Source organism: Pholis gunnellus (assembly GCF_910591455.1).
Source record: "Pholis gunnellus genome assembly, chromosome: 21".
Lineage (NCBI taxonomy): Eukaryota > Metazoa > Chordata > Actinopteri > Perciformes > Pholidae > Pholis > Pholis gunnellus.
This window is the reverse complement of record NC_136548.1, coordinates 10,602,696-10,626,991: the sequence shown is the minus strand read 5'-3', so window position 1 is coordinate 10,626,991 and position 24,296 is coordinate 10,602,696. Positions and strand designations below refer to the sequence as shown.

General features: G+C 40.6%; 1 protein-coding gene across 1 annotated transcript in view; it reads right to left on the bottom strand.

Annotated features, from left to right (window-relative positions):
- The window catches only part of LOC306713040 (protocadherin-15-like), a gene marked incomplete at both ends in the record, with an annotated part of 117,010 nt that extends 112,217 nt beyond the window's left edge, over positions 1-4,793 (bottom strand). Inside the window, one exon of the mRNA XM_079182578.1 lies at positions 4,673-4,793. Coding sequence (XP_079038704.1) covers positions 4,673-4,793 — 121 coding nt within the window. The remainder of the gene's footprint in view (positions 1-4,672) is intronic.
- Positions 4,794-24,296: the final 19,503 nt, after the last annotated feature.

The window sequence follows — 24,296 nt, the reverse complement described above, 5'->3', positions numbered from 1 at the left end:
GGTGGCATTACAGAGCTACGTTTGAAAGACACTGTGGAATGAACAACATATTTCCCAAGTTGTAATCCTAAAAATCTGCTATTCAAAGGGAAATTTTAACCTCAAGGACACAGAGTGTTTGCAAGAAAACTCCACAAGTTGCCTTTAAGTGCAGAGCAGGAGCCAGGATGTATTTAGACCTGCTTAGCATGAATAATGGAGGCAGGGGGATATAGAGACCTGGCCTCTTTCCCAAAGTGAAAAAAACCCACCAACCAACACCTCTACAGCTCACTAATGCCTCCTTTGTTTAATCCCATACATAAAGAAAGATGCAAACATGTCCGTAGTTATTTCAGACGAGCTACAGCAATGCATGCGAATATGCAGCTTCGCAAAGTCTTGAATGGGTTGCCAGGTTTGTACAGTCTGCAGAGAGAACAATACCAATACTGAATGGCAACTATATGCTAGCTGGTGCTGCTGCAGAGCAGTGCTGGGAGGATGGATAACATGCTGCAACTCAAGAAATGGTTCCAACATGTAACTCCCCCCCAAAAAATCACTTTTGCTCTGACACAGAATAAAAGCCAATAAACAAATAAAAAAAGTTGTTTGTTTTCCTTCTGTTCTGTCTTCTATGATGTTTTCCTTCTTCGTTTTGTTTGATGCTGTATCTGAACTCTTCTTCTTACTGAGTGGAACTTGACCAGAACACTATTCCTATGAAGACAGATGTTCTCCAAAGTGATATATATATATATATATATATATATATGTGCTGTATATGTAGTGTGTGTCACTATAGTCTGAAGTACAATTCATTGACTTCACGCAATAAATGGCTGCGGTCTTCTGAAAGTAACATACAGCGATGGAGAGAATACGAGAGAGGGGCATCGAGAGTGAAGCAGAGTAAGGGAAGGCAGCACGGGGGAGGGGGGGGGAGCAGCAAGTAATAAATGTGAGAGGGGAAAAGTTCCAGAGGCAAAGAAATACCAATCTAGAGAAATTCCTGTCTGCTTCAGATATGGGGGTACAACAGGGAGATGACAGGGTCTGATGAGAGGAAATGAAAGACAGCAAAAAAGAGGTCGTGAGAGGGATAAAGACAAACACAGTAGAGGAGGCGGGGCTGAAGTGAGCACAGATGGGAGAGACGTTCACTTCGGATGAAACATCTAACAACAAAGTTACGCTGTAATAAATATTAAAATCACCTTGGAAGCTGACACCCCCCACACATGCTGACACACGCGCAAAAAAAAAAGATACCATAAATCTGCAGTACCAGCCCACCGCACTGGCACAGATGACATTAGCGGTGTAGCATATTTGTCATGAGCACATCGACTGTCATCCTCCATCATACAGACGTTCAAGGGGTGGGCACAACGTCACAAACACCTGCACAATGTAATAGAGTCTAATACAAGGAAGAAATCAACAGCTCAATAGTCACACAGGTAATGAACATTGTAGAGTTCACAAAGGCATTATCGCCTGCATGATACGGATACATGACAGGACTGCATTCAATTGTTCATGTGTTATTCTGTTTCAGGGAGGTTGAAAATGGTAAAATGGTTGTTTCAAAATGTATCGTGGTCAGAAGAACAACCAACAACTACATTGTGAAAACACTTTAAAGTACAATTAGTTGTCTAGATATTACCAAGGGGTGTATGAAACTGTAATTAGAACATTCTGGGGTTTTTTTGTTTCGCTATATGAATTGGCAGTGATTTAGAGGTCTGGAGGGAGACCGTATGCTATGTGGCAATTGACAGACAATTCATCTGCTTGGTTTTCCCATATTATTAAAAGCCAGCTCGTGTGGGGTGGAAGAGTACAATATTCAAAATAAGTGCTTTAACTTTTTTATTGCATTTTTTTATCGTCCCATTCATATACATGAAATTTGCCCTCTGCATGTAGCCCATCTTAAGCATTGGGAGCAGTGGGAGGCTGTAAAGCGCCCAGGGAGCCACTTGGGGTTCAGTGTCTCTCGCTCAAGGACACTTTTGACATGCGGACAAGCCAGGGATCAAGCTGAGCCACAGCAGCCCCTCTGGTGAAGAACTGTGTCGTAAAATCAATTTGAATTCAGACTTGCCGTATGATAAACAATACTTTGGTTTTGCACACAAAACTTGTATAACACTTCGCATCAATTAAGGCTCACACCATGATGAACATGCAGGTGGGTCGGTACATGGTGGAGAGTGTTTCCGCACCATGTACCTGTTTATTCCTGCCCTATACCTCACAGCTGTGAGCGTGAGCTCATTCGGAGTGACACTCCGTAGTGAAGGGTCGGTGAGTGGGAATCGGTTTGGAAGAGAGTCACAGTCACACTAGGAGCTGTCATTTGCATGGAGTCAGAGTCTTTTTGTGCAACTAGCTGAACGCTGGCTGGCCTGAGAAAGTCACGGTGAGAGAGGAGCTATCTGGAAATATCTGGTTGATACGGTATTGCAGCCCTCTCTCTTTTTTTGGCAATTATTTTTGTCATTTAACACACTGCAGCTGTGCCACATAATCACAGGCATATTATCACACACACACACACACACACACACACACACACACACACACACACACACACACACACACACACACACCACACACACACACACACACACACACACATAAACCAGCACACTGTTTCATTGTCATTCAGGAACCCTCACAGACAATCAGACAGGTGCGACAGCGGCACAAACACAGAGGTACACACACACACACACACACACACACACACACACACACACACACACCATCACACTCAGTATACGTCGACTCAAGCATAACTCTTTTAATGCCGTCTGTTGTGTCTTGTTCATACTTCGAGATTACTCACATTCAATTAAAACAACGAGTGAAGCACCGGCTGAACACCGCAGGCTTCAAAAGGAATTCATGAACAGAGTCGAGTCAAGTACAGGAATTCACCAGAACAGAGGGTTTACATTTCAGTCTGCTGCTTTCAGTGCGAGCAACGCTGAGCGAGTTTAAATTTGAATCGGACAACAATAGCTGGAGTAAACTGTTTGTGTGCTACAAGTCAAACTGGTCTCAGTAATGAGCATCAAAACGTTCTGATCTTAATTAGCAAGTTGTGACAGGTTGTTTGAGGAAAACAAACAGGAGTAAATGGGTTTGGAGCTACTACACTTTCAGCCAAGAAGCCGCATTTGACACATTGTGTTGTCTCACACCCTCATTAAAAATATGCCGGTACTGTCGTCACTCAAGAAACCAAAAATGAGCAAATATAGTCTCTTACTGTACTTTGGGACCGAAGCTAATTAAAACACACCACAGCTCTTGTCACGCAGGGTCCAAACAGCTAAAATCAGCCGCTCGTCCCAGGACTCGAGCTCATTAAAAAACACACACTCGTGTCATGAGGGGACCCACGCAGAGTAACATGTTGTCTGTCAAACCCGGAATATCCAGGCTCATTAAAACAAACTATTCTTGTAATGTTAGTATCGGCCAGAATACGACCTGCAAACCTGTTTGGGAGACACAGTTTTAAAGGTGTAATTAAATGCAGGTGGACATGTGCGATGTGGAGAAACAAGAGGAGAGACGGATGAATCCGGGTTGATCTGGATGCCTGCACTGGCTCCCCTGCTACCCCTCTGCACGGAAGCAAATACACTCACAGTCATTCACCTTTGGCTGCGTAGCCCTGTCAGCTAAATGCCAACCAGATAAATTGCGAGGACTAAGAGTTAAATGGTATATTAATATTCTGACAAATCGAGCAGAAAGTCAAGAGAGTATTATGCTGAGCTCTCCCATCGGTGATGACTTCATTTCTGTCTTACCGTGCTTCAGTTTGCTCTCAGTTCAGGTTAATATTGAACGTGGGTGTTTCTTTGTTTTTAACATTACAAATACCCCTGGCAACTATTTATATTATCACATTTATTTCAGATTATTCTTGCATTGTGAAGTGAGAGGCTGTAAACAGGATGTACGATTTTGGGACCTTTATATTTATAAGCTGTCTCACAAAATTAGCATTATGCTAAGATGCTAATAAGGCTATTGTAACATACCATGTTCACAATCTTAGTTTAGCAAGAACACTAACATTTACTAATCAGCAATACACATTTGCAGGTAGATATCAGTAAAAATGATGACCTATTGATGGTGCTGAAAGAAACGTTACTGGTTTGCAGAATGCATCCTGACTGGGAAAATGAATGTCTGTGCCAGATTTTATTGGCAATCCACTGTAGTAGTTGTAGCTGTTGAGACATTAAGTGTTATAAGTGCGGCCCAAGCAAACATTTGAATGGTATACGGATGAAATGGAATAAAAACGCGGTAGTAAATGATATAATAAGAGGTACAACTGAATATACTACTTAACACCCTTTGAAATATTGTGTTGTGGCTGACCAAACAAGGCACTACTCATCTTCAGTCAGCAAAGGATCAACCATGAATCCTGAAAATCTTGTGCCACACAGCAGCTCACTGAGCTGTGCTCACTACCCAAAATAAGTCTGAAGCCAGAAAGCCATGTGCACAATCCTGATATTAAATCCCCCCTGAGCGAACTTGATTCGACCCTCAATTATATAACGGGAGAGAAAAGATGAAGACAAAGACAGACGCATTGACTGAAAAAGAGATGGATAAAGAGACAGAGAATGGGAACTGCCTTTACCTTCTGTGTCTTGGCCGAGACAGGTTGATAGAAGCAGCAGATAAAGAACTCCTGTTCCGATTATGCTCGGGCATTTGACCCGGCCCCATGACAATGGCCCCATTAAGTGCGTTCTAACCATCTTCACCACCATGCTTCACCAAGCATCCAGCTGCAGAGAAAGGAGGAGAGCACAGAGACACAGGTCAGTCACATTCACTCACTTCATTTTCAGGTACTTTCTTTTTCAATTCAATTCAATTTATTCAGTATAGCCCAAAATCACAAATCTGCCTCAAACAGGGCTTTACAATCTGTACACATACTACATCCTCTGTCCCGGGATCCTCACATCGGTACAGGGGAAAACTCCCCCCAAAAAACCCTTTAACAGGGAGAAAAAAAAGGGAAGAAACCTTAGGGAGAGCAACAGACGAGGGATCCCTCTCCCAGGATGAGCAGAAGTGCAATAGATGTCATGTGTAACATAACAGAGTTACTTTTCAGGCTATGCCACCTGTATTCTCAGTGAACATTGGTGTGGAAGCGTACATTAACGTGCTCAAAAGATGACATCTCCCACTGGAAGAAACGGCAGGAGTAATACAGAGTTTGATGTAGCAGACGTGTATGATCCCCGCCCATCCTACAAAAACTCTGAATGAAAATAGGCTGTCTATATTGAGAGTGCACTCCATTACTGTACATCCCCTAAGGGGAGATGCCCTCACAATCTAAAGTTCCGTGTTCGGTGTGCGTCTGCACTTCACATTCGCCGATGTGGAAGCTTTGATCAATCTTTGTGCTTGTCCATCGAAGTAAGTGATGGTTTCACTGGGATTGCCACCACAATGGGAAATACAGAAAACCTGTGGATGATGATAGAGATGGAAATATGTAGCGCAATGTAAAATGCCCGTGGAGGCAACAACAACATCTCAGATCTTGCAGCGGAAGATTTGACACATTTGATGAATTAGACATTGTAAAGGATGCAATACACAAGAGAGAGTGAGGGAAATACATAAAGCTGATATGCGTGTGTTGTATTAAAATGCACGTCTCTATAACATGAATCATTACATTTTAGGGTGAAGACTTGGTTTAAGGTTAAGGTTAGGGTTAGGGTAGGGGTTAGGATTAGTCTGGTAGCTGTTAAGGTTCCAGGAAATGAATGTAAGTTGATGTTATATCCTTTAAAGCTCACAAGTTATAACGCCACAACTTTGTGCGTGCGTGCGTGTGTGCTTAGGTTGAGCGTAATTACATTTTATAGGGAGAGCATGTAACGCTGAAGGGAAAATAGGTTTCTTTGAAGTTCTCAGCCAAAGACACATTCGGGTACTGTCTGAGTCTGTGAGTGTACGTGTCTATAATTTGGTCTTTGATTGCTTTGTGTAATGCAGCTCAAACCCATCTAGCATCAATACTGCTCACTTACTTACCCGCGCAAACATTTAAAGTGAGATGACCTGCAAGAGAAAACGTCTTTCAGCTTAAAGGATAGTGTTTGTCTAGGTGGGTGTTTATGTGTGAGGCAGGTCACACTTCTCTCCACAATCTTGCCAGCCAGCCTGGGATTTAATTGCACAAATTAGCTTATTTAACCTCTATCTTACCAACCACCTAAATGGCCCACTGTGTGCACTGTGTATACACAATTAGTACAAAGTAGAACAGTGTACTGATGCAGCAGCAATATTATGAGCAACTGCCCGTTTGCTAAATCGTGTCCCTGAACAGCAATGGTCCATTCATAGTTTAGCAACCGTAGCTAATCTTCACTAATAAGAGCAATACTCTTTAAATCAATAGACGGTGGCGTCTTTAATGTAAGAATTTATTTTAAACCAAAAAGAAATGAACAAAAAGTGTAAATTAGAGATTAAACAGTGTCTGCTCTATCATAAGCTACAGATGTTAGCATGCCCAGCTAACTAGCTTACTACCGACAAAGTTGTTTCTAAAGGCAGGGGGCCAAGATGTTAGAGTGACAACAGCAGCTCTAGCTTTCTCTTTATTTGGTTTGGGGAAGTTTACACTCCAGTCAAACACATGTTGTAGTTCATTTACCAAACTTAAAGCTTCTCAAATTATTTTCTCTTTTAAAAGACCAGCGTAACAGCGCAGCACAAATTTAACCTCTGTATTGTTTGATAGATCATCCAAAGCATCAAAGTGTTCTGTTAGAATGAATAACATTTCAATTACACTTAATTAAGTGTATAATACTTTTTAACACACTTTATTCAGGATTTTATCAAACCAACTGACAGATTTTTGGCGTCAGCATTAGCGTATGCTACCTATCAACAGCTGAGTAAATCCACTAGCAACGTTTATTATCTCAGTCGATAAAACCCATAAAAAAAATCCTCAGAAAATAGTTTACTTAATAGCCTGATTGGTCTAATCTTGCCTGGCTAAATTAGTCAAGATACAGTGCTATGGTATGTGAACACATGGTAGTAATACTGACAATATTCTTTATTCTACAAAGAAAGATTATTCTGAATGGGACCTTATCTGAAACTAAACTCTGCTACTCTTATTCAGTAACAACAACATTAACTGCTCCCCGTCACGCAAAATCTGCCGCCCGTTTAATTAAAGCTGATTTCTGAAGTTCGGTGGCAGAGATTACTGTGACACAGTCAGATTACTATCGCCCTCTGAATGGAGATGGAGTTAGCTGACGACAGAAATGTAATTGTGATATTCTACCAAACCCCAGAGGTGGAATCCAGCAGCCACGGGGGCTTCAGGGCAGATGTATTTAAGGGACCCCGGCGCTGCTCTTAACCGACCTTAATTGAGTTTAACAAACTAAACTCTGGTGCTTCAATCCATGCATAACGGTGTGCAGGTGGCCTGTGATCAAGCTGTAGCAGAGTGTCAGTGAAAGCCCTACAGAGGGAACTGATAACGCCTCTGACATTGTAGAGTTATACTGTCTTAACGGAGAGGCAGATGGTATTTTTGCTCTGCACGGATTTTTATAGATCACCAGGGATACTTAATGTTTGTAAATTAAAAAGCTCTCTGAGTCCCTAATGCTAGCCCTGTTGGTGAGTTTTCTAAATAATTATAGTAGTTTTTCTTTTATAAGGCTAATCTCTGCATGGTACCCCCGGTAGTCATATTGTGATATTGGCAAGAAACGGTCTCATGAGGCTGAGCTTGCATCAGGGGCACAAAAACAACCATGAGTCCCATTCTGTCACACTTTATGAAACTATATCATGTGGGTTGCAGTGTTGCGATGCCAGGAATATATATATATATTTTTTATTTGTCAAAAGTTTTGGTGTAAAAACCTTGGTTAGTGTTTCAGCATGCTCTCTTGGTGAAATAATATTGTATTTGCTGCACAGACAAAACCCTGTCAACCTTATGTTTGACACCTAGATACCCGAACTCAAACTTTTTTTTTTTTAACACCTGACTTGACAAAACAATGACAGCAAATCCAAAATAGACTGTTGGTTAGACCATTATAAATAGACCCTTCTTAAATGAGCCCAGTAGCCCATTCTCACACAAAGCCAGATTGATTTTTGACAGTGATGACGAGGAAAACAGTCGCGGTCCTTCTTACAATTGAGATCAGACATTCAAATTTTACTTTTATTCTGAAGGTCACACGTTCTATTTTAGATCAAATGCAGCTTTATTACCAAATAACATTGGCAGCTCATAGTGAACCAAAACAAAAGCTTGGCCCCAAATTCTAGCATCTCTTAAATATGGCTAGGTCTAGACAAAAGATGCACTGATACAGGACTTTAGTTTATTCTACAGTCACCCTGTTGACTCGCTCTTAGTCTCACTAATAGTAAGTACAAAAAAGGCATGACGGTGTTGGACTGGAAGCTTGTCTTAATAAATCAATATTGCACAGATTGGAGCTCGCTGCTGCTTTTCTTCCTCTTTCTATATTTTCATGAACTACGAACGTAAACAATGTGACCCTAGATAACCGGTTTCTTTATTAGATCTTCACCAACCACGGCGGAAGAGATGGCGATAACGAGAATTAGACAAGTTAGATTATTATATCATTAGAACAGAAGATAGATACTAAGATAGAGAAATTTAGGGGTTGCAACTCATTATAAAGTAATGTCCTGATAACGCTGATAAGGTGTCCCAAATATTGTGTGTATTCAGGTTTCTAAATTGAGTCGAGTATATTTTACGTTTATTGGCAGAAATGTAATACTTGCTTGTTTCACCCTCACCAGTGGAATACACTTCCACGGAGGGCATTAAAAACCCAGAATGTATGTACTATCTTGTATAATCTTCTTGTTCGATTAAATTCACGACAACAGTTGTGCATGGTACTTACATTTAACTACAACCCTGTTTTGTGGAGCTTGGCCAAACTTGTATATATTGCTAATTCTGGGGTATATTTTGGGGTTCTCCATGTTGTTTTATTGTCTGCAACTCATTGTGATTGCTGCCTATCCTGACCAGGCTCTGTTGTTAATAGGTTTTTAATGTCAATGAGGCTTCCCTGGTGTAATACAGGTTAAAAGGTTCTCTACTAGTGTTTCAGTCCACCATATTTTAAGCAGTGGCATCTGTACAGTTGTTGGCAGCAGGCACTGTATCTTCTGAGGACATACAAAGCACAGATTTGTTGTACCTGTCATAGTTACTGGAAGCATTAATTGCATTATAATTGCATTTCACTGTAACCATTAGCCACACCTGAATTATTAGTGCCAGTGCTACAGGCCACCATATTGTTAACATGCATGCTTTAAGTGCAGTGAGTATAAAAGTTCTCTTTCCTTTTTTTATAAATTCTTTATTAAAGAGGTGATGTGCTGAATACATATATGTATTGCATCACATATAGCTAAAAGCTCATTTTCATCTGTGGTCCCTTTGCAGGGGCGGCCAGTGATGTGCAAGTTGATGCAATCAAAGATTTAACGGTAACAGACAGTTGCAGTAAATTGAAACATTACGGATCAAAACAAACATCATTACTACACGTAACACGGTCATCAGTCAACAAATGATCATACCACCAGTTTTCAAGAATACTGTGATGAAAAACAAACAATTTGGCAGGAGAAGAATTTGAGAAAAAAACAGATCAATAATATTAATGCAGTATTTCTTCAAAAATCCACGGTTTTGATTAACCGGGCCCTATCAAAACAACTTGTTGACCCTAATTGTGAGGCTGTGTGTTGGGCTGAGTTGTCGGATTATGTGTAATTCTCTGGTAAAGTTCAAAAAGCACTTTGGCACACGATAGTAGGCCATGCTGTAAGCGTCAGTAACCAGGATGAAGTGTATTAGGGCTGAAGGCGCTTCTCCTCTGATAGAACTTCAAAAAGTTGTATTCCTCCAGAGAGGAGAGAAAATACACCCGACAAAGAGAGAGAGAGAGAGAGAGAGAGAGAGAGAGAGAGAGAGAGAGAGAGAGAGAGAGAGACGCTCACGCAAAGGAAATGGGGAGGTTGAGAATAAGAGAAACACGGAGATGCGGTGGAAACAGAGGAAGGGAGAGAGAACAGAGAACAAGGGGAGAGGCGGGGCAGAAAGTAAAAAGAAAAAGAGAGAGAACAAGAGTTTAAAAAGAAAAAGAGAAACCATAGACTGAGACTTTGTGCCAGACAATACCAGACAGACAAAGAAAGGACAGGAATGAGACAGAGATTGTGACCTGCACTTTAAAGGCCAGCGGTTTCATTGAACATCAACAACCTCTCATTGATGCACAGCGATCACAGTGTTGGGTAGAAAATGAGAAGAGGGCATAGCTGGGGTGAGGATAGGATGAAGAGTAGGATAAGAGAGAGAGAGAGACAATGGCAATCTGAGGAAGGGAACAAGATTGAAAAGAAAGAGAAGGGCACTCGAGAAACTTTGAGAAAACGGATGAATGAAGAGAGAAACTTTGCAAAGAAAAGCAACTCAAATGTGACGTTAAAACATTGGGAGATAGCGATGGAGAATATGTGTCTGCGTGTGTTAAAAATAGTGAAATAAAGAAGCTAAGTAACAAACAGGAGGACTTAACCCAAAACAATGAGGGAGAGTGAGGGATGTTGACACATGCTGTTCACATCCACAGTGTTTGTGATCAGCTTCCTGTCATTGCATGTGACTGATAAGACCTTGTTACTGTAACTCTAACCAGCTGCGTATGCATGTGTGCAGGGAAAGCACAGCAAATACAAATATTTCCCTTGTACTGTCACAGTGGACATCTGTCTATTTCTCTTTCCGTCAGTCTGTCTGTTTGTTTGCCTGTTTGTGTTGTGTCTGTGTCAGTGTGTCTGTCTGTCTGTCTGTCAGCCTGTTTGTCAGCGTCTGTCTGCTTTGCAGAGAGGCATCTTTTCAGAGCTCCTCTGCTGCCAAAACAAGACCAGAAATGTCTTCTTTTTTTTTAAAATATCAGGCAGATGGCTGCCAGCCTTATGCAGGCCGACTTACTATGTGTGGTTTATTGTCTTGCCAAGACTCAGAGTGAGTAAACTGTGACTCTCTGGATACAGGACGGTCTGTAATGGAGCCATGCTATTTAAGAACAGAAAAAAAAAACAGAAAAAAATGCAGATTCGCAGCACAATGACCTTCTGTTCAAGGGTGGGGCAAGACGGGAATCTGGAATGTGATTGGACACCCACTACCAGAGTGGGAAGGTATTGGTCAGGCATGGATCATTGAACGGGCTTACCATTTCCACAGAACCAGAGCTTCCCCCTGGACCAGAGACCCTGTTTGGTGACCTTTCATAAGTCAATTAAAAAACTACAGACACACAAAACGACCACGAAGAGACACAAACTGACCGTATAGAAATGCTAAACAACCACAAAGAGACAGAAATAGATAGATAAATACCAGAAAGACATAGATTTTGTTGGCCACAAACAGAGGAAAAATTAAACAACCACACATAGACAGAAAATAATCACAAAGTGATCCAAAACACCAACAAAGAAACCTAAAATGACCAAAAAACAACTAAGAGGTTACATGTCTGCATCCAAGGGCTCGTTGTCTGGGTTATTGGGAGTTGCATATAGAATGGTGTTATTTCTAAGAATATTTAAAATCGTTAAAATCGTTCATATGGCACTTATTTTATTCAATTTACAAAAGTGATGCCAAACTGCTGTATTAGATAGATTGAACACTATTAGTGGTAAAAGAAGTGTAACATTCGTCCAGCATTTACCAGTAACATATACAATGATATGTACACATCTTAACAAAGCTCACATTTATTTGTGTTATTATGCCATTTAAATTATTCAAATAGACCTTGTAGTTAGCGAGATAAGCCCCTTTGAGTAAGGGTATGACATTTTCGAGCAGAGCGCTAAAAATAGGCCTACGGTTCAAGAGGTTAGAACTGTGGCCCCTCTATTCTAATGTTTCTTAACTGCCCCTGGATATTTTCCAATTCTCTTAGACTCTCACCGTTTCCTTTTTGTGTAAATGATGATAGAAGACGCGTAGAATGGCAACGCAGTGGGTGTCGGGAGTTTGTCAGGTACAAGTAGACACAAGTTGTCATGCTAATCATCTTAAATTAGTTTTGCGCGCCCTTAATGCTATAAACAGCTTTCAACAACACAATCAAAAATAAGTAGATGATGCATGTACGTTAGAGCAAACAGTATCTGCAAATGCATACCACGTGCAGTTCAATTTCCTGTAGGTCCATTAAACCAGTTTTAACAGGTTTGCAACAAGCTGATTACGGACTATATCTACCCCGGTTTTCAGTATCAGAAAGCATGAACACATGCACACACTCATACACACACACACACACACACACACACACACACACACACACAGTCACATTATACAAGCTGTCCAGTGGTCTAATAGTGGGGCACTTTGCTGGTCTTGGTTGTGCAAATCTCAGAGAGACCGTTGGCACATGTGAGTGTGGAGAGACTAAGAGAGAGACTAAGAGAGAGAGATAGACAATAAGAGAGATAATAAGAGAGAGAGACAATAAGAGAGAGAGAGAGAGAGAGAGACAGTAAGAGATAGACAATAAGAGAAAGAGATAATAAGAGAGAGAGACAATAAGAGAGAGAGAGAGAGAGAGAGAGAGAGAGAGAGAGAGACAGTATGAGAGAGCCAGTGAGAGAGCATGAATTATAAAAGAGTTGTTTAAAGCCTCAGGTCTTAATGCTTGCTCAGGTTCTGGATTTCATAAGACTGCGAATTCTACAGCAAGAGAAGGAGTGATGGAGATAAAGCAAAGCAGGTCTGGAGTAGAAACAGTCCTACCAAGTGATTGCTAAGCAGACCAGTTCACCCCAAATGACCTGATATCCACCGCTCAACCTGACCTCCAACATGAACATTTGACACCACAAACAGCGATCAAGCCCATTTTCCCACAACAAATTGTAATAAATTCCAAGTTGTACATGATTCGTGATAACATTTGCAAAGAGAAAGATCCCTCTGCCAAGAATGGATATATGATCTGAATATCAAAATTCTATTTAGTAAATGTTGCCATCATTGGAAAAGCAATGTTGCTGTGAAAACAAGATGTCTTCATGCCCCCTTAACATCACATCTTAGCATCAAAATCACCACCTTTCCTATTATCATTATAATTATATAACACCTTTAAGTTTCCAGGTTGTTTTTTTTCACCATTGGCAGGTTGTTCAATTGCTCTCGAGTTGTAATTTGAATATTTTTAAACAGCTTTTTAAAACACTACAATGCTACACGATCGTGTCAACAAAACCGACACTTGAAATGACGTTACGTCCAGTGCTTCACCAAAATAAATGAAGCAACTCGTGACATTTGCCTCAAATGACTTTTATTTTCTAAATGTAATCAGTCCATTATTGCTGAGCACACGGAAGATACACTTAAAACTAAATTTGGCCGCGGAAATAGGTGCATCGATCAGATGTGCCACCCAGAAGCAAAAAGAAGGATGTGAGCAATAGAGGGCAAGTTCTGTGAGCACGCAGACAGATCGGCGTCTGAGGGAGCAAGTAGGAAGGCTAAGAGAGGAAGAAGGAAATGAAGAGAGAATGAGGAAGTGAAGCAAACTGTGAAAGGAAAGAGACAAAGATTGAAACAGACAGATGAAAAAAAAGAGAGGGAGCGTATTACATATCTGCTACTCTATTGTGCAATAAAGCACAACAAAGCAATGAGGTGTGAAGTAAAGTTTTTGTTTTATTTGCACATTATTCAAAACTGCCACAACAATATTGCTTTGTTTTAATAGTCATGCCAATAAATCATTTAAATAAAATTGTAAGCAAGAGTGAGAAAGCGAGACAGATTTAAATCAACAGTGAGACACAGAAAGGGGGGGGGGGGGGGGGGGGGGGGTGGGGGGGGTTTTAGCAGCCCACTACTGTCTTCGTTATATTTAGAAGAATTGGTGTCTCAATCCAATGTGTCCATTTTGTCAAATCCTGGAAGGTCTAGTCTCATTCAAGGCCTTTAAATCATATAATCCCTTTCAGCTGAGTTCTGTTACTGTTAGAGATACGATGTAGGGAAAGCTGGAGCTCCCATCCTGTTTGATTGGATGGTACATGCGCGGAAACTTGCAGTGTAATTGAACTTAAGGTTTACTTGGTATCAAAATGAAAATCTTATGTAAATCAGGGCTTCTTCGGAGAGTGTGAGAATGAGAAATGTAAAATAATGTCAAAGTATCGACTTGTGTCTTCTCAAGAAATACTTGAGCAGGCACAAGAAACCTTTATCTACCCATCGCGGTGGGATGTGAGGGTGTTGAGGGTGCAGCACTCCAGCTATGCTATTTTAACACAGTGCTGTTTGAATTCCACTTTGCACACTCCCCTCTGAAACTGAAGGCCTGAGTTGTACCAGCAATCAGCACTGGCCTTTTAAAAACGAATACTGAAGAAAAAAAAACACACATTTCTAGTTCGGTGCAGGCTCGTAGACATCTGAGAAAGTAAAGCCCCACGCCCATAATTCTTATATTTTAAAATCAGTGGATCGAAGTGTCTGCACATTTTGCCTCCTTTAAAAAAAATATATTTTTCGTGACATATTAATGTAGGTAAATATTACAGAACAACTCGGAAGGAGCCATGGATTTGTTTGTGATGAGAGAGAATGATTTAAATAGTAGAAGCTGTGTGTTGTAGAAACCTTTAAATCTTTGGATTTAGCACACAAACATGAGCATCAGCTGTTTTTAGGAAGCCAGATAAAGTCATAAAAGTACAACAAACACTTATCTATATATATCTATTTGAGGTTAAAATTTTAAAAATCAACACGCATTCATGGACTTCTTCCATTTCACTCACTTTGTAGGTAATGGAGCAGGAGCACAGTTAAGCTTTGAGGATATTTTCCTGTCCTCCATTAAACCCGGATGACTCATTTCCTGTTCTCTTCCTGAGCAGATCTCTCTGCCAGCAAGTGATGCAACATTAGGAAGATATTCAATACAGGACACAATGGAGCGTAGCCTATGTGCGTGAATGTGTAAGCTCATATGTGTAGGGGTGTACTCACATGTTGCTATTCACAAGCGAGGGAGTGAATAATGAGGCATTGCGCGCGGTTAACATGGTGTAAGTAGGTGTTAACTATGACAGATCGCGCTGCCACTAGTGACCACGGTTGAGCAGTCAGATAGCCTTCACCTCTCCGCTCCACGTTTATTTCACAGTCACATAATTGTATGGATGGCAATAAATCTCACATCTCATTTCGTGCGGTTGACTTCACCTCTAATGCCGTGGCGGCGGCAATTTTTCAATTTGTCTGATACTCTTTTCTGAAAGAAAAAATGAAGGAATAAAAACTTCAGCTAACAATAAGTGAGCTTGTAGCTGTCAGCTGTCACCGCGGTGCTCCAACAGGACACTCACACATGGACATGCACCAGCTGTTGTGTTGTCGAATGTTAAGAAATGTGTTCCAAAACGAGATATCCAACTCTTAGAAAGGTGACATCTGCAGCCTATTTGCAGGTTTTCTTAGCCCAAGGACCCTACATTTATAAGTTAACCGAGTTATGGGTCCTCCACCAATAAAGTTTTACTTGGGTTTCCACAAGAGGGGAAAATATAACAAGCATTACGTAACACGTAATGCTTGTTATAACACAGGTACAAATCTGACTCCAAATCGTAAGGGTAGTATATTCGCAGGTCAGGAAATATTTGCAGAATCTTTTTTTACCACAAAATGAATACAAAAAAGTATGACCTGACTCTTGTACAAACTGCCAAACAATCTTATCTTGAGATGGAACCTTGCAAATTAGTATTCAACAGAGACTTAAGAGTTAGAACAAACAATGCTAAAAATGTGTGCAGCAGAAGTCAAGATATTTTGAGTCTTAGTCCCTTTAAGGGTCAAGCTCCAAAAACATTGGATCCTACAATTCCCAAAATGCAACTCCATAGCATCATTTTTTAAACACACCTTAAACACCAGCATGCTATCATGCTGGCAATGACAACATTAGCATGATGTTTTTTAGCAGTAATAATGCATCTCAGTTTAGCGTGCTAGCATGCTGCTGATTAGCTGCTGATTGATGCTGGTTGCTGATTAGAGCTAAACAGAGAGCATCAGCGTCTTGAATCAAAATAACAGCATCATAGAGTGGGAAACATGACAGTCCGTACAAAAGTACATGGAAATACATCCAAAAGTTGTCGAGATACTTTAGTCTGAACCAATCGACCGACAGCCAAGCCAATTGTAGTCTGCAAGGCCAAGCAAAACTTCCCCCAAATGATATCTCTATGAACAGATTCTGCATTCACATGTAGAATCTGTAGGCAACGGGGCAATATTTTGGAATCGGAAGCATTTCGGTTTCCATTTCAAGTCCAAGTCGTACTGACAAATCAAGTTCAAACAGGCTTTAGTTTGAATGCAGGTAATCTGTCCGTATGAAGAGCAAAAGAGGCGGAAATGCAATCTCAGAACCCAGCGGCTATCGTCGAACGATGATTTGTATTTGTATTGGTTCTACGTTAGCTCGTAAACTGGCAACAATGCGCTCAACTCCAACTCCAGTTGCAAATGGGAGAATGAGAAGCACAGTGAAGAGGAAGTCATGGCTCAGATATCCGCTGGCTACACAGGAACCCCAGAAATATAGGCCCTTGCCCCCAGAGGCTTGCCCCCAGGCTGATAGCCGATGGGTTCCAAGATTGATATTGAATTTACTTTATTTAACATTCACACCAAAGTCAGTTCTGGCCAGTTTGGTAAAGGCAGGCATTGAAGCACATTTATACCACATTCCTACAGGCACCTGACAAGGGATCCAACGCTGACATTACTAGCTACTACCAGCGCTCTCCATTCTCAGTGAATTGTCCCCATAAAAATGTCTGACTTCGAAAATCTGCTTTTGTCAGCCTTGTGAACTAATTCTTACCGTCACTATGCAGGCCGACATACTCCCCTGGAACAGGCGGCAGGGCTTGAACGCGGCTCACAGCTGCCAACACCACTTAAATGTTGTCGCCAGAGTTTGGCTGCAGATCTGCTGATCCAATGATCTGCAGGGCACTGATCGGCACGCACAGGGCCGGTTGAACACAGCTCCTCTCTAACCTTAATCCTGCAGTACCATGGGGGGTCCCAGCGTCACAAAGGTGCTTTATGTTATCATTGTCAATGAATTTGTTCCTAATGACATCATTTCATTGGTTTCTTTTTTAAAGAGTGACTTTTAAAAATACTCTCCTAAAACAATAAATCTGTTATTCTGTTAATGTGATTTCTTTTCTGATGACATTATTATTTAACTTACAAGGTTTGGAGAAGAAAAAAGTGAACAGTTTGCTATGATAGTTCTTTCTTTCAGTAGTTTACTCTTTAGGTCCCATTGGAACCCAGTCAGTAGACCTTGCATGTCAAATATGGTTCAAGACTTCAACCCTGATTTGATTAACCAATAAAGGAGCGAATAAATAAAGCAACAAATGCGCAGATTAATGACCTGCTTTATAAAGTTCTTGGGCATTCTAAGGAAAAGCAACAGAGAAACTCTTGGCCACTTCAAAACACTTCAAAACTGACAGCTTTGTTAAATATTAATGACAGTGGGGAGACTGAAGAATGGAAAGGGAGAGAACACACTGGGAGAATAATTGATGAAGGAGTGAAAATAATTGGTCGTAAAGTTGTATGTCTTTGAGTAGTAGTGGTTTTATGTTCTGTGAAGGGAGCAAGACAACACTGAGGCGAGAAGAACGAGTGCAAGGAAGACAGGAGGAAGAACAACAACAGAAAATGGAGAGGAGGGAATGTGATGAAGAAGTGACATAAGAAGAGAGATGGTTGTGGCTTCAGTTAATCTTTTAGTCTCTGTCCAGTGAGCATGTTCATTTTTTACAAATTCCACAATTTTCTTAAACACACATCAAGTGGAAAGATTCTCTCTACATAACAGTTAAGTTCTTACTGCCCGAAAAAAATAAAAAATAAATACTATGTCCTCATCCCATTCACCACTATGAAAACAAAGCCATATTGTCCTACTTTGACATGACAAAGCTGACAAAACTGTTCAGATGACTGATCCTATCAAACTCTTGCTGCTCGTCTAGGATTCAGCTTGATGTGTGCTTGTGCTATATTTTCTTGCAAATAATCCGGAATGAGTCCCAGTTGGTGTGCGGCTCATTACTTATGTACAGCTAATTAAAATCCTTAAAAGGTATCTTTCATCTGGGATGTGAGAAACAGCTGCTAACGTTGGTATCAGATGCCAAGACTAAAAGTCTCCAGCCTTGCTCGTGGCTCTGGAAGGCAGGTGGTACACAATGGCAAAGCTAACATGCTGATGTCTCGCAGCTATATCATGTTTAAAGCCTTATTTCTAAGAGTGTGTCTATGTCATTGTATGGATACAATAAGCTCGAGACTAGTTTTTGTTCCAAACCGGTTGAGTGTACTTTTACTTTTAGTACTGTACTTGTTGTGGTTTCACATGCTGGTCTGACCTATATTTACGAAACATTTATAATACACATTATACAGTTATTCTGTGCTACCGCTTCCAACAAAGTACTAGTCTAGATCTAAAACCTCTAAACCACATGCTGGTGTACAGCCTGCAAAATCCAGATTATAAATACTAGAATTTACTGAATTTCTGGCAGGAGCACGTCATCATGTCCAGCAAGTTACACATACAATGACAATGAGACCCTCTGATGAGTCATTGTTATTATAGAGTGTGGCATTGCTTGTTAAAATAGCCTCTCCTATCAAATTGTATCCTCATGTGTTACCTCACATTAAATATTAAAACGTTCTCCTTCTGAGCTATTAATAATAAATGACTTAAGCTAATTTTATTTTAGAAATAAAGAGCTTCTGAGTTTATATAACACCATTTGGTTTGAATGACTGCACAACATCTACATTTTAGCATTGCACTATTGTGGGATTTTTTAAATTTAAATACTTTACAAACCCACAATTTATGAAACAATAATATGATGGAGCCAACTTGTGTTGCCATTATGTATGTTTGTGCCTATTTAGGTATTTCTGTATGTTTTTTTTACATCCATTAAACCTTGTTTTAAATCAATAACATCTCATATCTTCAGGCCCGCGATAGTCTGGCGGCCTTCACCCAATGTCAGCTGGGATCGGCTCCAGCCCCGCCGCAACCCTGAACGGGATAAGCAGTTAAAGGTGATGGATGGATGGATGGATTTCATATCTGTTGGCAAAACATAAGGCCACAGCCAGCAGCTGGTTAGCTTAGCACAAATTCTGCAATTGTAAAATGCAGAATTGTTGAGTAACACTTTGGTTTTTGCACAGATGAAAGACATGGCATGTCAATTATTGAGCTTTCGAGTTGCTGGTAACTAATGAGTTGACGCTAGGCTGAGCTAAGATACATATGACAAATATCTATCTTCTCATCTAACTCTCCACCAGAAAGCAAATAAGTGTATTTCCTCAAGTGTCAAACTATGTATTTAACTGTTAAAAAACATACACTGCCACTTGTTCTAGCACAAAGGGGGAAAGCAACAAGTTCTAAAAGCTACAAGGCGGTAAGAAAGTCCAGCATGTGCACAGAGCTGGCTACACTGGAACAATCTTTCCCAATAGTAGCAGAGAAAGTTAGTAAATCTAAGAGTGTGAAACTATTTCAAGCCTCCAGTGATCCAGTTTGAACTTTTCTGGGAAAAAAAATATGTTGCTGAGAAATATTTAGCCAACTAGACGGCTCAGTTTGAAGGGAGAGGGAGTGAAAGAAAGACAGGCAGAGGGAGAGAGAGCGATGGTGGAATCAGTTATGCCAAGAGCTGAGCGTTGACCCTGATTAAATGCCTCCCCTAACTCACTGGGACCACTGATAAGACCAAGGCACTCTGGGCGGTGTGCGTGTTATGTGTGAGTGTGCTCAGGAGCCAGAGCGGTAGATAAGGTGTCTACACATGTGCATGTACAAGGGGTGTGTGTGTGTGTGTGTGTGCGTGTGTGTGTGTGTGTGTCCCAACACCAATTCTCCTGTGTAAACATGCTGACCTGGCACAACACCAGCAGACACTTTGAAGTTGGCAATAGCCACTGTAATCTCCCTCCCTCTCTCGCTGTCTCTCACACACACACACACACACACACACACACACATCCCCACACACGGAGCCAGAGGCGAGACTTAACACTGGCAACCTTCTGTGGCTTAGCATGTGGCCACCAACAATCACACACACACACACACACACTCACACACACACACACACTCACTCACTCTTCCATTGTCACAAACAATTGCATCCTCCATCTCTTTGGAGATAAAACAATGAATTATCTTGCGCACAAAAACACTCACTCCAACATAACCCTTTTTTCTTTTCTTTTTTTAACGCCACCTCTAATGGACATTTTTGCTGACAGTTACTTGTGAGTGTGTGTTTTGCTGAAAGTGTCATCCACTCTGGAGCGCATCACACAACAGCCTCAGAGGATCTGCAGGTCTTAAATCAGACACACTGACTTCCTGGTTACAATCCTCTCTCCACATCCATGATCTGCGATAGTTAAGACTTATTTACATTTATGTTAATTCATGCACAAGCAATGATAACATCATTTAACCTGAACAGTTAGACATCTTATCAGCATGGGATGCTTTCCATTGCAAGTTGAAGCAGCATGGAATGAACATTGGAGACTTGAGCTTGGAAGGTGTCCCACACTTGATTCATTTTAAAGGATTTTCTGGATATGCAGATGCTTATACCCACAGACAATTTGTAATCAAAATGACAAATATTTAACATGGTTCTTACGAGGAACTATGAAAAGAGACGAAGCTGTTGAATTTTTCAAAGTTACCTTAATCCATTTTTTGTTCACTTAGTGGCAGAAATATGCTCCTGTCTCTTTAGCAGCTAAATGCTTCACTATGTTCTCCAGCAAGTTACTGACTTTGTCCGGGCAGTTAGTGGACAGTGAAGACGTCAAGAGAAGAACTGCTGCGGGGTTGTCACTAATAGCAAAACCGTTCACATCCCATGTAGTCATTTGACCTATTTAACTATTTGTTAGAGCAGCTTCAAATGTTACTTTCTTCAAAACTCTGAGATAAGTCAAAAATAAATACAATCTCATATTCTTGCTACCGCCCAGTGAAGTGTTACAATGCAACTGTCTTTTGCTTCTGACACACAGATAGATTAAAGTAATGAATCATCCATAACACACAATTATTACTTGGCCTATTGTAAAATAACACATTTCTGACCCTAAATAACCTCCGCTGCTGTGTCTGAGTCTGCTTTCGGTGGCTGCAACACGGGTGAAAGATTGCTAATTCATTACCTCATTGCCCATTGGTTATGTCCTACTTTCACATTCCCAGCCACACTAAAGAGATTGCCACTGCACCAACTGTTGTTGGCTATATATAATTACCTCAATATGTTAAATTATGAGTAAGCATCCACAGTGGAGATGATGAATCTCTATGGCAAACACAGTGCCATGTTGTGACATGTCTAAGGCTCATTGACTTAGTCTTTCTTATTTGGGTCCAGGACTGAAGAGGTTTAGGAGCCCCTGATCAGATAGACAGCTACTTAGGGTATTAAACTGGGGCAGGGGCTTCTCTTACCACACAGGCTTAAAATGAAGTTCATTTAATCTCACCCTGGGACTCAGGCAAGCTAGTAAACTTCTCCTTGTGCGGGGGCCCTTCACAAGCAACCAAGAATACATTTTCGAGCCAGTTTTGAAAACTACAGGTCTAGGACAATGCAAATATAGAGTGGGGTGCAGAACTAATTGTAAAGTTCGGGTGTTGTTGAGTTCATGTTGTTTATTTCCTTTTGTGAGCATACGAACAAAAATAACTTTATTTTTTCGTGGTCAAATTCTTTATTATTTGTTATGATTTTGCGTGTTGGAGTTATATAAAGTGGTTACTCACTGTGAATTCAATATAATTGTGAATGCCCTTCATAATTGATGAACAATCAATTATGTAAATATACAATATTTACATAATAATAATACATACATAATAATAAATTGTTTGTTGTATAAAATACAACAAACACAAAATAAGTTAGGCAGCTCTTGCTTATTTGCCTCTTTGTTTCTCCTGCCTGGGTTGCCAGATATGCAGATTCCAGGCAGTGTTTTGGCCTGCAGGCAGATAATCTTGTTAGGAACAATTAACTCAGTTGTATTGTTGAATGTCAACTCAATCCCTTATACAAAAGCATTCAAAACTGCACCTGGCAACGCAACCAACAAACATTCCTGCATTGAAGTTGGAACGTAACAGACTAAGTCCTTCAAAACTTCACCCAGTGCAAACTAATACGTGAGAATAAAGCAGATAAACTAAACTCTTCAGAGTGGCGACTGGTGTAAGTCGTCTCTGTGTTTATGGCTGTGAAGACGTAAAACGATCACAGACCAGACTGGCATCCAACATATATTTCATAATGTTGGGCAGCATTTACATCCTGTATTATCAACTTACATGTTGATATGGTGAAGTTGGTGGAACGTATTTACACATCCAACAGTTATGAGCAACATTTTCACCAGCTAGTTACCAACTTTGCCTGTCAGCTGTTCTATGTTGAACAGGGGATGTACAAGTTGTGAAACAATTGCTTGCTGTGCTCTGTAAAGCACAACTTTCATGGTAAATGTCTTCATTTCAAGAATACCTCTGAGATGAAACAGACTAGAAGACGTCTCCTCCTTGGTCCCACTTCTTCCATTCTCTACACTTATGGTCTGCGTAAATAATCAATTCTGATTGGCTGCAGGGTGTCCATTCATTTTGATAATGGACACCTACCAAGTAGTTCCAGTTAAACTGTCTGTCCCCATTCTAGATTAAAGCCCTGGCCATTTTAAATGAAAAATAAATAATACATTAGAAGCTCTTCCTTAACAATGTTGAGTGTAGTCAGTCAGTGCCTCATCCTCTGAACACAACGACTGTAACACACAAACTGCAAGTTACACTGCCCCTCTGAACTTACTGACACATATCCGTGACTATCTCTCCCAATTCCCTATTTAACTTGTTAATTTACCTCAGGCTGTGGACAATGACTTGGCTGCATAGCAAGCTAGTCTTGTTGCTAAACATAAAACGTATTACTTTGAATCTTGCTAGCATAACGTTAGCTTTCTGGCTCGACGGACTTGAACTATCTGCCGTTGCCAAGTCATATCTAAGCTCTGTCCTATTTACTGCAGCAGTGAATGTTTTCATTGCATAAGAACCTTATGGGACGGTAATGATTGTTCCAGTTATTAGCAAACCCTCAGGGTTACAAGGGAAACGGAGTAAATGGCTTGTGAAAAAAAACTTTAGATTTTGGTTGCAGAAATGCTTGACAATATAAATGAATGGTCTTCATTTCTTTTTTTTCCATGGGACCGTGGTATCAGCGGTATAATGCCCTTTGAGGTGTCTATTATCGGGAATTAATGGACGACCCGGAGGCCAGAACTGTCCGAGGCGTACATGGGGGAAGGCATTATCTATTACCGATAGCACAATCCTACAATGACACACACACACCTATTGATGCTTGCAGCTCTATAAGAAGAGCAGAATCCTGAATCTGTTGAAACCATAGACAGCTATTTCAGCAATTTACAAATAAAAGAATGGTAGGCCTTTTGTTGGGTGTTATAAGTAGTTCCTGGTGTGTTGAAGTGGAAAGTGGGCTAATACGACCTGAAAGATCACACGTTGGATTTTCACCGGATGTTCTTCTATCTGACAGAAACATTTCAACTTAGTTCATAACCCCACAGAATATGTTTTTAGTTACTAAGCAGCTAGTGCTGTTCACAGAGGCCTGGCTAACTAAATATGACATCTCTATGACAGCTTGTTGTGCGCATTAAGCCAAATATATAACTCCCAGCACAGGTTCAACAACACTGTCTGGTAAAGTTTGAAAGAAGCATTTATTATTATAAGTTTAGGTGAACAAAAAGAATAACATAACAAGCCCTTGTTATCTCGTGGGTGCACGGCAGTTTGTAGACATGAACAATCTTTACACTACATTGTAAATGTGTGAAGAGTTGGGCGTTACATTTGCAGAAACTCTAATAGTGAGAATAAGATCAGACAGAAAAC